At 45.9% G+C, this 15754-nt stretch overlaps 1 protein-coding gene and 1 pseudogene across 1 annotated transcript; one reads left to right on the top strand and one right to left on the bottom strand.

Moving 5' to 3' along the window:
* Positions 1 to 521: 521 nt before the first annotated feature.
* On the bottom strand, positions 522 to 3558 carry LOC136501799 (RPM1-interacting protein 4-like). Its single transcript, XM_066497334.1, has 4 exons — positions 3305 to 3558; positions 1282 to 1725; positions 976 to 1170; positions 522 to 884 (listed from the first exon to the last, which is right to left on the bottom strand). Exons 1-4 carry the CDS (start codon positions 3308 to 3310, stop codon positions 855 to 857), a joined length of 675 nt encoding a protein of 224 aa, XP_066353431.1. The 5' UTR covers positions 3311 to 3558; the 3' UTR covers positions 522 to 854.
* A 3179-nt stretch (positions 3559 to 6737) lies between these two features.
* On the top strand, positions 6738 to 10905 carry LOC136501110 (uncharacterized; annotated as a pseudogene).
* Positions 10906 to 15754: the final 4849 nt, after the last annotated feature.

Here is a 15754-nt window from a genome sequence, read left to right as displayed (position 1 = left end):
CTGAAGCGGATATATCCCGCCACGTCGTTGGCCAGGACGCGCTTGGCGATCAGACCCGCCGGCCCCTCGTCAAGATTCGCCCAGTCCCTCCATCTGGAGCGGGCGAGGGCGGTGCGCGAGCGCTTGGCGCCCCAGGATAAGGAGCGGGTAGGAACAAGGGGGACCTGTGAGGTGGCGGTGGTGCAGGAGCGGAGGCCCCCCGCATTGTCTGGCTTCTTCCTCTTCCATGTACGCTTCTTCAAGGCTCACCTTGGATCTGCTCGTCTGGCTTCTTCCTCTTCCCCGGCAGCTTCTTCAAAGGCCCGCCTTGGATTTGGGTGGCTTGGGTGGTGCCGCTGCCGCTGCGGGAGCCAAGGCCCGGCGCCACATCGCTGGGCGTCTCCTTCTTCTCTTTCGCGGTCGCTGCGAGATGCCGGGGGCCTGGCAGGCGGCAGCAGCTCGCTTCCCCCTCCAGTAACGAGAACTGTAGTCTTTTCCAGGCCGTACATCAGTAACCGTTTGAGCATACCAAGAACAAACCATACGCCAACAACATATTGGATATATATTCACTTCAGAGATCAGAGTGAGTGCAATCCTGTCGTACATACATGTACTGTAAATTCAATTCAATACTGAAGAACCAACACAGCAATGCAATGCTTACTCTACCATGACACCAAATCTATGTCTCACTTCAAAAATTGAAGTGAAAGCTACCACAAAAAGAAGATCAGGGAGATCGTTTCATGCCCCCATCAGAGATGGGACTGCAGTCCAGGCCGAATCACAAACCCCTCCTTCTCCAGATTTACATCCCAGACGAACCAGCGTTTGTATCCATCCATCATCAGCATTCATCAGGCAATCGATCTCTACTTGCACCATCCAAAGCACGAGAATTTCTGCAACCAAAACCCAGATGCAAAGCTCGAATGAGATGACAGAACCAGCTACTTTAGTTGTGTTGTCTGCGCATGGCTGCGCGCCGCTCACCGATGAGACGTAGCCGTCGTCGTGGTGCTGCTTGGCGCCGTTCCCGCCCGCGCCGTCCTTGCCGTACGCCGCCGGCTTCCCCGCCTGGGTCTGCTTCTCCTCCCTCACCTTGTTGAAGATGTGCGTGTAGCCGTCGGCCGAAACCGGGTTAGAGTCCCAGTCGCCGAACTTGGGCACCGCCGAGCCCCTCGTCGGCTGCATTGCATCGCATACATCGTTAAATCAATCATCAGCTCGTCCGGCATTGGCATGGCAGGGCGCCGCGGTGTGAAATTAACAAGGCAGAACTAGCCAGCCCTCTCTCACCGTCTCGTTGCCGCGCGAGCCGCCCTTGGCGCGGGACCGGTCGACGGAGTTGGCCACGAGGCCGTACCCGGCGCTCTCGGAGCTGTACGGGTGCACGGGCGACTGCTCGACGCTGTACCCGCCGCCGCCGGCCCGCCCGCCGCCTCTTCCGCCGTGGCGGTGGTGGTACGGCGACCCGGCGTAGGGGTTGGGCGACAGCGGCGGCGGCGCGTCGCTGGGCCGGCGCTCGTGCCGCGGAGGCGTCGGCGCCGGCGGCGCTTCGGAGCGGTTCGGCGACGGTGCGGCCATGGAGAAGGCCTCCGGGTTCTCGGCGGGGTCGTTGGGGTTGATCATCTTGCCGCCGGTGCCCTTGCCCTTGCGCGCGTTCTCGAAGTAGAGCGTGTACGGCACGTTGCCGTCGTTGTCCCAGTTGCCGAACTTGGGCACGTGCGGGTTCTTCTGCTGCTGCATTCCCACAAGCATTCAAACCCACAAGAATCAGCCGCCATTTTTTCTTTCCAACAATTGCAAAGACAACACTTGTAGAACAATTCCAATGCTACTTCAAATTTGGACTTTTCTTTCAAAAAACAGTGGAAAATACTAAGAGTCAATGCCTTTTGTTTTCTGTTCTTCTAGAGCAGTCAGAAGTCGGAATTGTAAGACCAGTTGCAATGGCAGAACGTGGACATCAATTCAAGTTGACATGGGCCGTGATCGACCAAAGGAAACAGGAGGAACTCGTACGCCATGACTTGCGGCCGTTGACTCAGTGCATGAACTAGTCAACGGAACAGATGTGGTAAATGAACAATCAAACAGGGAAGCTAATCACATACTTCTGCATCGCCACTTGTACAAATTAAGGACAAAAGGGACACGCTAGTGCAGTGGTTGGTTGGTTTCAGGTTTGACAATCTGCAAAGCTTCTCAAGACAGACTGACAGCGAAGGTCTGCCTGGCTGATGACGCCTCATGTCTGCCTAAGTCTCCCAAATGGAAGAGAAAATTCAGTATGTGCATCTTACGTGTGTACATCTATCTACTCTCTGCTTCTGGAAACATAATGCAAGGTTTTACCTGTACGCAGGCTCTAGTACTACTACCCTTGGACCAATTAATCTCATACAGTATGCCTTGTAAAAAAAAATTCATACACACTATATCTTATAATGTCCCTTACTATGAAATTGACAGCACATGAAGGTGCCTTCAAACTCATACAGCATATGAAGCTGCTGGTGTAGCGGCTCGCGAAGCTGTACCAAACGGGTTCTAAGTGCAAATTTTTAGACGAGGTGAATCTGGGGTGCGTGCACGCCTTACACCATGAGTTTGTTTTGAATTATATGGTGCGTGTATTCCAATCTTCATTCATACGACTCTATTATTTTTTTTTAAAAAAAAAGAGTCGTGGTAGTCGTATTCCAGTCAGTTAACCTAGCAGCATCTCTAGCTTTGTGCATCTATCATTTATGAGAGATGAAGACTACCAGGGCAACAGATTGTGACCGAAAGACATTTCGCAAGTTTCAGGCAAGGACTCTTCACTAGTTCTGAAACTCTACACGCCAAGATATTCAACAGCTTACGCAAGAAATGGGCTCTAGTTCTAGTTCTAACTCGGAACTCGGTTGCTGTTGCTCTAATTAATCCGATTGCTCCGAAGAAGGTTTGTTTGGTTTACCACAGGAAACGGTCCCAACTTTTGCTCTTAATGGCTAGATGTCTATTCGCAGCGATGCTCTTGTTCCTTCAGAAAATTCAGGTTCAGAAGATATCGCATCCGGCCGGAAACCATACGGAGACGAAATGAACTGAACCCCTTCCAAGAGAACCATGGAACACCCAATTCTGGGTGGTGAAAGACTTGTTCTTTTGTGCAAAGTATAGGAATACAACATGCAAACTAGATCGCGCTACAACTTCTATCTGAAAAAACTGTGTGGCTTACAAGTCACAACGGAAATGAACCAGTAGTAATAAAACTGTGAAAAGCATCGAAAGCTGTTGCCATGGAAGGCGAGCGAGGAGAGGAACTTACAGCCATGGCGGTGTTTCCAGCGCACAGATGAGACGAGACGAGACGAGAAGAGGGATCAGACTCGATTGGGGTTGCCTTGTCGTCTGTGGTTCCCTCCAACGGCTGCCGGCCTGCAGGGAGAGGGAGGGGATGGATGGATTTATGCGGTTCCGACTACTGGCCCCTGCCGCCTGGCTCTTAGCTTTGCTGATCGATCCTCCAGGCCGGCCGGCAAGACTATAACGCCAAGAAAATGACGGGGAGAGAGGCCGGTTGCGTTGCATTCTTATATGCAAGGCACCACGAGGCCGGCCTCTTTTCTGGTGGGTACCTTGTCTTAACAATCAATCCCATTCTACTCTCTGTCAAAGAAAAGAATATATAATTCTAAATTCCAAATAATTTAATTAAGTTTATTAAAAAATAGTACCAACAATTATGGTTCTAGATAGTGTGACTACAAAATATTTTATAATAATAATCTTATACAACCATAGACGTCAGTATCTAAAATTGTTTGTCTCGTAAAAACCAAAATTACATTCCTTTGAGTGGAGATTCTTTCGTCCTTGGAATCCATGTGGCCTTTTTTTTTGTTTCTTTTTGGGTAACTCTGCTTATCATTTCAGACGTACCAAACAGCCTCAGCTCTAATACAGAGGTCTGTTAGGAATTATCAGGATCGGAGCAGATATAACTAATTTACCCCATGAAAATTGACAACCACACACAATTCTGTCCCAAAGAATCCTCAAAGCTTACTATTTTTTGCAAAAGAAAAGCTATTGAAAACACAACCCTTTTAAAAAGATGGACGATTTTTTGGGGTATATACAAAACGAAAAAGCCAAGTCAAACGGGACCGTTGACGACGACGATTGACGAGCTCAACGTATGCAGCTCCGCCAGTGCGCCAGTCCACCACACCGGATCATAAATAAACAAACACTTAAAACAAACGTTGGCGTCCATCTTTGACCGCTCCCTGCTGGCGTTGCAATTTGCAGCTGCAGTTGCACAGCAGCAACCACCCAATGAGATCCGAGCTCGTTAGCTGGATGCTTCCAGCTGCCCAAACAATATTCCTTTAATCTGTAGCACAGTAGGTGATTTGTTATGCTGTTTTGTGCTTTATACCATGATAGTACTAGTATAATGTAAAGATGCCAGAGTTGTTATTAAAGGGTCCTTGTAGTTTTATTATAAAAAAGGGGGTCATTTTAGTTTTTTTTTTGTCCCGTTCGCTGGTCTGAAACTTAGTTGAAACTGGCTGAAAAATACTGTTCCTGACTTAATTGTTGTGAGAGAAAAACTACTGTTCCGGCTGAAAAAAAGAAGCCGGAATATGAGGTACGAGAACAGGGCCTTTGTCCTCGTGGGTCACTCTCGAGTCTGGACGCACGCGCTCACCTCAGCACGGCAAGCACCTGCTGCCGACTGCCATCGAGGCAGCTTCATGTCTGTCGGGGCGCTCTCGGTTCTCAGGTCGTCGTCAGGGTCAGGTTATGCTCTCGCTCGCGCGGCCGCGACTGCGGTGGACGGCAACAAGACCCGAGAGTTTGGTGGGGAAACGCGGTCCGGGTCCGGGGCGGGTCGTGCGCGTCGTCCGTTTTCCTTGGGCTCTCTCTCGGCGGAAGCGCGGAGCGGTGGTGACTGGTGAGTAGGCACGCCGCACGCGGGCCGGGTCGTCCGTCGGCGTTCGTCGTCCAGGGGCGGCCACGTACGCGGTTCCCGATCGGTATCGGTACCACGGACGGTACGCGATTGGGACCTGGAGGCTAGCGTTGGTCTCCTGCCGACCCGGTTGCCTCGATCGAGGGCTCAGCCAACGCCGTCCGTGCCTGTTGTCCGCGTCGGCGTACGTGTCGCCCTCCTCCTCGAACACGGCAGCTTCGGCTGGGCGTGCGAGAGTCGTCGTTCGGGAGCGCCTGAGATTGAGAGCGCAACACAATTAAGGGGCGACGAGCGCGGCGCGGGCCGGCGGGAGGGAAGCCAAAGCCATGTCCGGCGGTTAGGCGGGAGCAGTCGTCCTGGTGACTCGGTTCCCAGTACGTGTTGAAATAACGACCACGCCACGCGCTACAGGCAGCAGCCAGCAGCCAGCAGCCAGCAGCCCAACAACCATGGACGGACACGGACCACATGGTTCTTCTCAAGTTCTGGTTACTTGTACGACTAACGTTTGGGGCCAGCTGCACCTTCTGTGTTCGGGAGAAGAGCTGCATGTTTCGTGCTAGAGTTGGGTCAAGGAGCAGGAGACAACCATAAGCAGCGGCGGACTCAGAAAATATTTCAGGGGACTGAAGAATACTGTTGTTCGATTTTAAGTCTCACCCCCCTACATTATAGAATTTTACCTAAAAATTCATGGGGGCTCCACAGGGGCTCTACTGCTGCGAAATGGGTAGGGGGGCTTGAGCCCCCCGCGCCCACCGCTGTGTCCGCCCCTGACCATAAGTACATACTCCATCCGTCATTCTCACCTTTTGATAAGTCATAGATAGCCGAATCTATTTTTATAATATTTGGGAGATGAGCTCCTCTTGTTCCATATTTTTTGTGAGAAGTGATTTTTTACTAAAATTGTTTCTATAGGATAAGCTCTATATATACAATAATTATGTACGCTGTAGTGAATCAAGAAAATCTTATTCTTTTCATCTCACGACCTCCTAATTCATTTTAGATAACCACTTTATAGAATCAGCAAAAAAATTACTTCTGTAATAAAAAGCTGAATCAAACCTAAAAGATGTTTTGGAGCTTCGCCAAACGAGCCCTCGCATAGTATCCAGGTCTAGATGGTATGGTCACTTTTTTGAAGCCAACTACCTTTATCCTTCGTGTCAGGGCTGCTCAAACTGTACATATACGTATGTAGATATGTGTGTGACATCTTGTTTCTTTTTTAGCCAATTAAAAGATGCTTGTGCCATCTTTGCCGGTTCATCGTGGTAGCACAATGACATTACCAAAACTGATAAAATCGATGGGAGAATCTAGTTTTTGCTTATTTGCTCCCTTGCCATTTCTCTTCTCACATTGCTCAGCTAAAAGAAACCAGTACTAACACGTGTGTCATATTGGCAAGCTTGTACCTCTATACGAACATGGACATCTTTATCCTTACCCTTCTATCCTCTGCTTCTCCAATTCACCGAGCATCCACCTCTTTGAAGAGTTGTCTAACTTTCATATAGGTGTCATGGCAGCTAAAATTCCTCGTGGTTTTAAGTAAAACTGGTGCTTACACTGTTATTATTGCTTAAGGCTTTTACATTTTTTTATATGGGAAGAAAAATGTCTTTTTATATTTGCACATGGACAAAACCGTCAAATTTCTCATGGATCACGCCTAGCCATGGGCCTTACGTGTTCCAATTTCCAGGCCTAGAGGAAATCTAGTATTGGGCTGATTATTCTCAAGCACAGGCCCAGACCAACACGTTCCAGCTCTCTCCACGACTCCACCGGTCCTGTGTCCTTCTGTCCTCTCCCCACCACCTTGTATTCCTCCTCCCCTTCTCGCCGACGAAACCCTACGCGCACTCGCTCCCAAGCCCTCGCCGCCGACGCCGCGGTCTCGATGTACGCCGACAGGACCTCAGGGCGGAAGCGCTCTGTAATGGACCGCCTCGGGTCGGGCGGCGCCTCGCGCTCGCGGTCTGATGGCGCAAAAAGGTACGCCCTCGAGCTCGCCCGGTTCAAAATCGTTGCCCGCTTCGCCATTCCCGTGCCTGTTGGCGCTACGTGGTCGCGACTTCTGGGCTGGATCGACAACCAGTGAGTGGTGGCTGCGGAAATGTTGTTTATGGACTTCGAATCGAATGGTTCGTGTTGCTGGTACTTTTAAGGCTTGCTTGCAAAAGTTGAAAAGCTTATTACCTTCGTCCTTCGCTAGTTGTGTTGTTTGTATACGGGATCCGATCGGTAGTTAGTGTGTGCAATGCTTGTGGTTGATTGTGTGAATCGGCAGATATATAGATGCTTGTGGTGCTCCTGCTGCTGCTACAAATGTGATCTAGTCATTGTTTCGAATGACATTGCATTCTTCCTTAATTCGTGTAGAACTAATAGGCAGACCAGCAAAGTGTGTGGATGCACATTTTTGTTCCAGTTTTTTGTAGTTTATGGGTTCGCCCACTTTCCACTCATACAAATGGAAAATACACTGGGTTTGCTTGAGGTGAAACCATGTTTGCTACTCCTGTTATTGCTCATCACCTACCCATCGATGTGCATTTATATTTTAGGCCTGTTTGGATCGGCTAAGGCTAAGGTGCTGTTTGGTTCAGATAAGTAAACGCAAACGTAAAGGGATCGGATAAACAGCGGTAACGTAAACATGGTATGCACTTCCTTGATTTGTTTGGTTATATCTCCGGTAACGTCAACACAGAAAAGAAGCAGTGCATGCATCTTTCGTGCTTGCCTGTTGCATGCATCTTGTCGTTTTGTGCTTCCTTTATTCACCTCACGACCGCGGGAGCAAACAACAAGTGGAGCCGCGGTGTCCAGGTTAGCGAACGATAATTTCCTTTATTCACCTCAGATATCGGATAGCGTCGCGATGGCAGCGGTATCGCTTTTGTGAAGGGCGGTATCGGATAACGGCGTGATCCGATTACACCGCGCCTAAAACAAACATCATGCAACGGGATCAGTTACCCTCCGCAAACAGATCACGTTACCAACGTCCTGAACCAAACAGCACGTAATTGTTAGCCAGAGCTAGAAAATAGCTAGCTAAAAATGAGCCTGCTAACTATTAGCCTGTTAATGTTTGGATCCCCAGCTAATAGGTGCATACATCCTAGCAATGAACTATTAGCCCTTGTTATACAGGTTGTGTTTGGCTAATTGACTAACAACTAGCCAAGAGCTTGGCTAAAAATTAGCCCACCCATTAGTCTTGTTTGGATGGGCTAGAGCTATTTTTTAGCTGCTAGTTGCTAGCCCATGGGATCCAAACAGGCTCTTATACACCTGACCACATCTTCTTATTGCTAGCCTTAACCATGCAATGCTTTGAATGGCTGTTGTGTTTTCACTTTCTGAGAATTACAAATTGTTGATGTGATCAGTTAGTTCAGATATCCCATGTTATTCAGAAGGAGAATAATCTTATTGTTATTGTTTATATATCTCTGCCGGGATTTTGCAGGTTTCGCCGGGATGATGGGACGTGGAGACGTGAGCTTTATAAGGCTTCTAGAGGAACTCAAACTTCATGTAAGGGCCATTGTTCGAATAATTCTGAACATGCCTTTATTCCTGCTTTCCTTCTCATAATTTACCATTAGCTTGTTGCTTCTACTGTGTATGTTTTAGCTGAACCTACTTCCAGAAATCTGCAATCAAACCAAAAATCTCAAGTGCAGCAAAGGGTTGAGGTTGTGAAGAAATCACCTAGTTTCAGATCTTCGTGAAAAGATTATCTGGTGTCCCGAGCCAGCGTCCCTCAACTTAGCAGTACTGTTCAGGTGCCAAAACCTGTAAAAGAGGTTATTAAGAGCGACAAACCTGTTCAAAAGAGAGACCCCCCTCCAGCTGCTGCCCCAATTGTCATTAAGAAAGTCAGTGCACCTGCACCCGAACCAGCACCATCTGCACTACCAAAGCAATCCCAGGACAAGGTGAGATGGTTGAGGATCTATGTTATGTTTTCTTACAGGATTGTATCCTGATCAGTTATTGCAGTTCCACTATTTGTTCTTCTGGAATGGGAAACATTGTACCATCATCTTTTCTTATTTTCCATTTGCTGTGGCACTGTCCTGTGAATATAATGGACTACATGACCATTTGATGTTGGAGTCCCTTTGATGTTTGTACAACGTTTGGTTTTGAATTCTGATCTAGTAAATGATTAATCTTCTAGCTCTTTAGCATGTTCGAGTTCCAAATGAAATTCTGATCTAGTGCATGATTAATCTTCTAGCTCTTTAGCATGTTTGAATTCCAAAGTTTCATTTGCCTAGTCCCTTACTGGCACTGCTGTGTATAAATTCTTGTATGAAATTTGGTCTTCGTTAACACTCATTTCAATGCTGTAATAATTTGTTTCTTTGATATGTGCAGGTTGATGCTTCGCTTGACAGTTTACTGAAGTCTCTTGATCTAGAGAAGTATTTGATAAATTTCCAGGCTGAAGAGGCACGTTTGATATATGTGGCAATTTCATATTGTGGGTGTGACTAGTGACCCTAAATATTGTTAATGGATATTCATCTTTCAGGTTGATATGAAAGCACTGGTTTACATGAATGAAGAAGATATGAAGTCTTTAGGAATTCCAATGGTACTGCAAGGACTTTGCGCTTTTTCTTACTTTGCCTTCTTCTTTCCTCAACTGGGTTAGCATGCTTATCCTCTGCTTAAATAGGAGACCTCTCTGGGTTGAAGCGATATGCATATATTTAAGGTGGTAGAATTTGATGATTTTATTAATTCCCTTCTTATAGATTGACAGAGCCATCAAAAAAGTGAAACTGTAGCAATTGAGTTACTAACTTATGAGTTATGAACTTTGCTGATGACTTCTTTTTGTTTTTAAACTATTTTGAATGAGTCGCACCCATAGTGTAGCCTTTGTTATCTGCTTTCTACTTGTTGAATATGTATTCAGTCTGACCACCATTTATCCATACTTTTAGTCCCAGTTTGTCTAATGAGAAGTAACTTTGATTGGTAAACTGAATTAGAATGGCCTGATTAGTTGGTGCTGTGTGTTTTCTCTGTGGTTATCATAAATTTAAACCAGATGCTCTAAACAGTGAAAACTTATTCCCTCCAGTTGAAATTATATTTCACTTTGGCTTTGGGCTAAGTCAAACTGCTCTAACTTTGACCAAGTTTCTTTGAAAAATATATTATTATCTACAAGTTCAAAATTAATGCACTATGATAACATATTTCATGATATTGGTGCATTTTTCTAAAACCTTGGGCAAAGTTAGAGAAGTTTGACTTAGAATAAAACAAAACTAATTTGGAATGGAGGAAGTAGGTACTGAAGATATGTTCAGTCAGTGTTTCAGCTAGCCCCACATGCATAGTACATCGAGCTACTGCCATGTCAATGGAAATATTGATTTGTCTTTTTGATATGCATCCCATGTTTTTTTCTCTCCATTTTCAACTACTGAATGTACAACTGAAAAATGGCAGCAATGTCCATTATGTTCTAGTTCCATCGCCGATTGCATAATTTGATTTCAATCTACTTCGGTTTATTGTGGATATTTCTTCATTTGCTTCGTTTTTACAGGGTCCCAGGAAAAAGATACTATCAGCAATGGCTCACAGAAAGAGGAAGTCTTCGAAGTCATTGCCTACCAGTACCAGTTGAGCCATCTTTAAGCTTGTGTGGTAGCTAGACAACTTGTTGATCTTGGATATGTGCAAGTGCATCATCATCGACTTGCAGAGTTAACTCCACTGACAGATTCCTATCAATCAAGGCTGAGGCGGTGTATAAATAGAGAACTCCGTGATGTTGGTAGCGCTTGAAGGCAACTAACTGGTTTGTTGATGTACCTATTCTGTGTTTTCTGGAATATTTGATGATCATTGGGGTGTTAATTCATGATGATGCCTTGGGGATTGTTTCCCCCTTATCCTGCAAACCCAGTTCTTGCTTGTTGCGTCGTATCGTATATCCATTGCAATTCTAGATTTAATCCCAAGTAAAAACTGCTTGAGTTTAGTTAAAACAAAACATACCAAAAAAAAAAACTACTACTACTCAGTGAGTGCTGGAGAAGACATGTTCCCATTTCCTACAACGCACAGGTTCTTTTCCCTTTGCTAGTTCTCTCGTGCGTTGCCCTGCCCTTCTCTTGCGATGAGTGCCCTTAGAGACTTCGAGGCCGGCGGGTATTAAAGCCGGCTGAAGCTGTTTTATTATGAGAGAAAAATATCGTAGATTAGCTGATAAGCTCAAGCGAACGGGCCTCCACTCTACGCCGTAGATTAGCTGATAAGCTCAAAGCGAACGGGCCTCCACGCTACGCCGTAGATTAGCTGATAAGCTCAAGCGAACGAGCCTCTCGCGTCGTGGACGTGTCCCACTACCTCACAACTGCGCTCGAGAACCGGCATTCGCTCCACGCGTATCCCTCCCGGCAACTCGAGGAAGGCAGCGGGTCCATCGCGGCGGGCGGACCGGTCGGCTTCCTGTGCGGTTGTGCTTCTCTCTCTTTGGGAAATTGAGAACCCGGATCTCCTCCCGCCACCGTGACCCAATCCCTTGCTTCCCTGGCGTCATTTGGATCGTGCGCGAATTGGCTCAGGTCGACGTTTTATTGCGTCCGTGTACTACTAATGCTCATCAAAGCTAATTCAACATTGACTTTACATATTATTTGACCATAATTTAAAATGGCAGAGTTCTAAAGTTCAGCACTGAACCATGGGATACCACCAAAATCAGGAAACGAGCTCTAAAATTCAAGAAAATACTAGTAAAATCCATGTCTAAAATTCAAAAATAATAACAGAAAATGAGCAAGAGAAACCACTTTTCGTCTGTAAAATTCGAAAAAAATAAATGTATGGCAAGGTGCAGCAACGATTGAAACATTATACAAAAAATGTCTGATGTAATCACATAGTTATATACTGGAACATTCTTCACCAAATTTAAAAGTAACTCACGGCTAAGCAAGAAAGACATGCCCATCAACATATTGAACCAGGTAGCTTTCACATGCATACAAATTTAGAAAACAAGACATTCTGTTCTCAATATTCCCAAATAAATAAAATATTCCCATCATCCTAGCAGCGCTGAAGAATGGATCAATGTGGCCATCATCCGAGCAGTGCCGAAGAACAGATCAATGTGAAAGAAGTTGAACTCAAACCACTTGGACTTGCACTTGAAACGAAAAGTGCACTTTCACTTCTATTCCTGCAAGCAAGTCTTTATACTTTTAGACATTGGTGAGCCAACAAGGCAAGAATAAGTGATAAATAAATACTTAGCCAGCAGACCTAGATGTATGTCTAGCTAGTGTGGTACAGTAAGCACTAGCCGACTTGCCTCCGGTACTGCATATCTCAAATTCTCAGTGTATGCTCGTCGATCGAATGATCGATCCATCAGCAAATTATTTAATTTACAAGGCTGGCAGATGACATATTTACGGTACTAATTGTAGATATCAGAGTGGTGGCGGGCAGCAACATATTTCTGCATTATTGCACGTGTATAATATGTATGTGCTCCAGAGGACAGCAAAAGACCAGAGAACATGGAGAAACTAGTTCTGCTTACCTAAACGGCAAAATAAGAATTGCACTGAGCATATAAAAAATCCAAGTGCTAAATTTCTGAAGCTTCTCGGATGTTTTTCCCTGAGATCTTTACTCAATGACAGCCACAACAATGACCACCCACACCCATTTCCCATCTCGCATTAAGGTGGTGTTCGCTGGTCTGAGGAAATCAGCCAGCCGGCTGGTTCCTCCTCACGTGACACTGTTTATTCATTCAGCCGAACAGTGTTTTTCTCTCACAACAAACCAGTCGGAACAGTGTTTTTCAGCCAAGTTTTAGACCAGCGAACGGGGCCTAATTACTTAAAACTGAAATATACATCAGGCATAAAAAAGGTGATCATGCTCTGCATCATGGATATCAAAGATGTACTGAAACTGACCAAATAAACAGATAGACATGTTGGACAGATGGGAGAAGGAACCAGAACAAAGCTAAACCTCCTATTGTCATCCCTTACTGCCAAATGAAAGCTGAACCATTATATGGTGATCCTATGCACTGAAACATAAAGGACAAACTGTACACAATTGAAAATAATTTCTCCTACCAATATCATACGTCCATATAGTCTTGAGCAACTCTTACCGGGTGATAGTTGCATGTAACTACTACTACTACTACTGAATTGGTTCAAGTAGGATTTGGGACTGCAACCCTTACCAGGGCATGGTGATAGATAGTTGCATGTAACTCTTACCAGCCATTTCATCATCAGAAAAAAATATGCACTAATGTTCTGCCCCATTTGGCACGGCTCCACTTCACTAATGAAGCCGTTTTTGGGGCTTCAGCTCCATGAACAGCTCTATCGGTGGAGCTAGAGCCGTTTTAGTAAATCGTTTGGCAAAACAGCTCCACATATAGAATTCCTTAAAACATGCTCTCATAGAACGCCATGCAGAATGAGGTGAAGTCGGGTGAAGTCACTATTTTTGGCTCCATCCCACCACAAACCTCTGTGAGAGCACAATTTACGGGGCTTCCACAAACCTTTGTTTTACCCCGTTTGGCATAAAATGGCTCGAAACGGCTCCTGAATCCGGTGGAGAAGCCCTGCCAAACAGGGCTAAGAAGGGTCCAAATAGGTACATTATTGCACATGACATCTATCTGACCATCTAACTCCCACAATGAGATGAAAACATACTACCTGCAAAACTAGTTGATTTCCTGCAATCTTGCAACTTGCTTTTAATTCAGGCATAACTAGCACACAAAAGTAGCAATTTCATTACACAGCCTGCAGGCTCCCATCAACGCCCCAAGCTCCTATTACTACCGTAGCAATTTCATTCCGCAGCAAGATAGAACCAGCACATTAACCCGTGTTACATAGCCTAGAATATTAGTAGAAAACAGAAGTATTAGAAGTTTGCGTGTAGTATCTACAATTAATCAAAATTACTTCTCTTTGGCATCTCCCTTTCACTGAATTTTATTGTCATAGTACAAAACCTGAATTGCATTGCCGCTCCTACACTGAAATCAGGCCTAACTGAACCAAGAAACATCACTAGTGATACTTAAACTATTGTCGCAGAGAATTGCGCTCCATGTTTAGTCCATATGTTAAATACAGATACACAACCTTAGCCATATATATCTTAAATACAGAAACACTACCTTAATACAGAAACATCACTAATAACTACCTTAATACAGAAGCCCTCGCCGCTGGATTCTTTTTCCACACTGCAAGGACCCCAGTGGAGGGTACCGGACCCTCGCTGATCATCAGCAGGTTTACGTCCACCCGAGCAGCGCCCTCTTTCACCAGCAGCCACAATGGGTGATCTACCTGTTAGCTTTCTTAGGACTCAAACGAGTCAATTTCACCAGATCGGGTATTTAGCATAGGAATACATGTTCAAGATTTACAGAGAGGCAGAGAGAAGGGGAATGAGAGGTAGCAGACCATCGAAGGCCGTAGTGGTCGAAGCACCGGCCGGGATCTCGTTGGCGGACGCCATCTGCGCGCCGGCAGCGATGTTCGGTGGAGAGAGAGTCGGTGCAGTGGCGTCCTTGGCGGCGGCGTGTGCGTCGGGGTGGCGTTGCCGACGTCGGTGGTGCTTTCCGTCGCTGGCAGCGCCCCTTTCTCAAGATCGAGTTAAGGTTAGGATGTCGGTGGGGTGACTGGCGGCGCGGTGAACCTCGTACTGCGAGCCCCGGCCCCCACCTTTCCTTTATAGCGCTGTGCGGCGGGGGCCCACCAACCATGTAGGGTTGGGCACCCCTGATCAGGGCGCGAGAACAAGGCCCAAAAGGTCGTTAGGCCTAACTGGTGGGAGATCAAACCTAACATTCTCCCCCTTGATCTCTCATCTATTCTTCGTTCTTCAATTTCATACTCAAAACTTTCAATTTATATTTTTCTTGCTTCCATCCTATTTCATCACAGATTAGTGCATAGAACTGTCCCATCGTCACAGCAATTAGTGCCGCTAGACTAACAGCCACAATACACTTCTCTGTTTTGAAATGTAAACTTTCTTTGGGCCCTTCGTATGTTCGGGAATCATAGGCTTTCCCTTAAACCTATGCTGGCTACGTGTTCTCTGAACACGTTGGGTGGTAAGCCCTTTGTAAGCGGATCCGCGAGCATTTTCTCTGTACTTATATGCTCAAGATTTATTATATGATCCCGAACTTTATCTTTCACAATATAGTACTTTATGTCAATGTGTTTGGCAGCACCACTTGACCTATTATTGTGAGCAAACTGTACCGCTGGATTGTTATCACAATACAATCTCAGTGGTTCATTTATATTATCAATCATTTTCAATCCGGGTATGAATTTCTTCAGCCAATTCACCTGCCCCGTTGCCTCATAGCATGCTACAAACTCGGCATACATTGTCGAGGATGTAGTTACGGTTTGTTTGGAGCTTTTCCACGATATAGCCCCTCCTGCGAGAGTAAATACATATCCTGACGTGGATTTTCTTTCGTCTCCCGCATAATCAGAATCTGAATACCCCTCTATCTGCAGGGAATCAGATCTTCTATACGTAAGCATGAGCCCTTTCGTACCCTGCAAATAACGCAGGACTTTCTTCACTAATTTCCAATGTTCAATTCCTGGATTCTTTTGATATCTGCCAAGTAACCCGGTAACAAAAGCTAAGTCAGGGCGTGTACACACTTGAGCATATTATAAATTTCCAACAGCTGAAGCATACGGT

Source organism: Miscanthus floridulus, chromosome 13, assembly GCF_019320115.1.
Source record: "Miscanthus floridulus cultivar M001 chromosome 13, ASM1932011v1, whole genome shotgun sequence".
In the NCBI taxonomy this organism is placed as follows: domain Eukaryota; kingdom Viridiplantae; phylum Streptophyta; class Magnoliopsida; order Poales; family Poaceae; genus Miscanthus; species Miscanthus floridulus.
Note: the sequence above shows the minus strand (reverse complement) of the source record. Positions and strands in the feature narration are given on the sequence as shown.

Excerpts from the sequence above, each read along its gene's own strand:
- LOC136501799 (XM_066497334.1), bottom strand. Across the intron at positions 1,171-1,281 it reads GCTCGCGCGGCAACGAGACG|CCGACGAGGGGCTCGGCGGT; the intron begins GTGAGAGAGGGC and ends GATGCAATGCAG. Across the intron at positions 885-975 it reads ACGACGGCTACGTCTCATCG|AAATTCTCGTGCTTTGGATG; the intron begins GTGAGCGGCGCG and ends TTTTGGTTGCAG.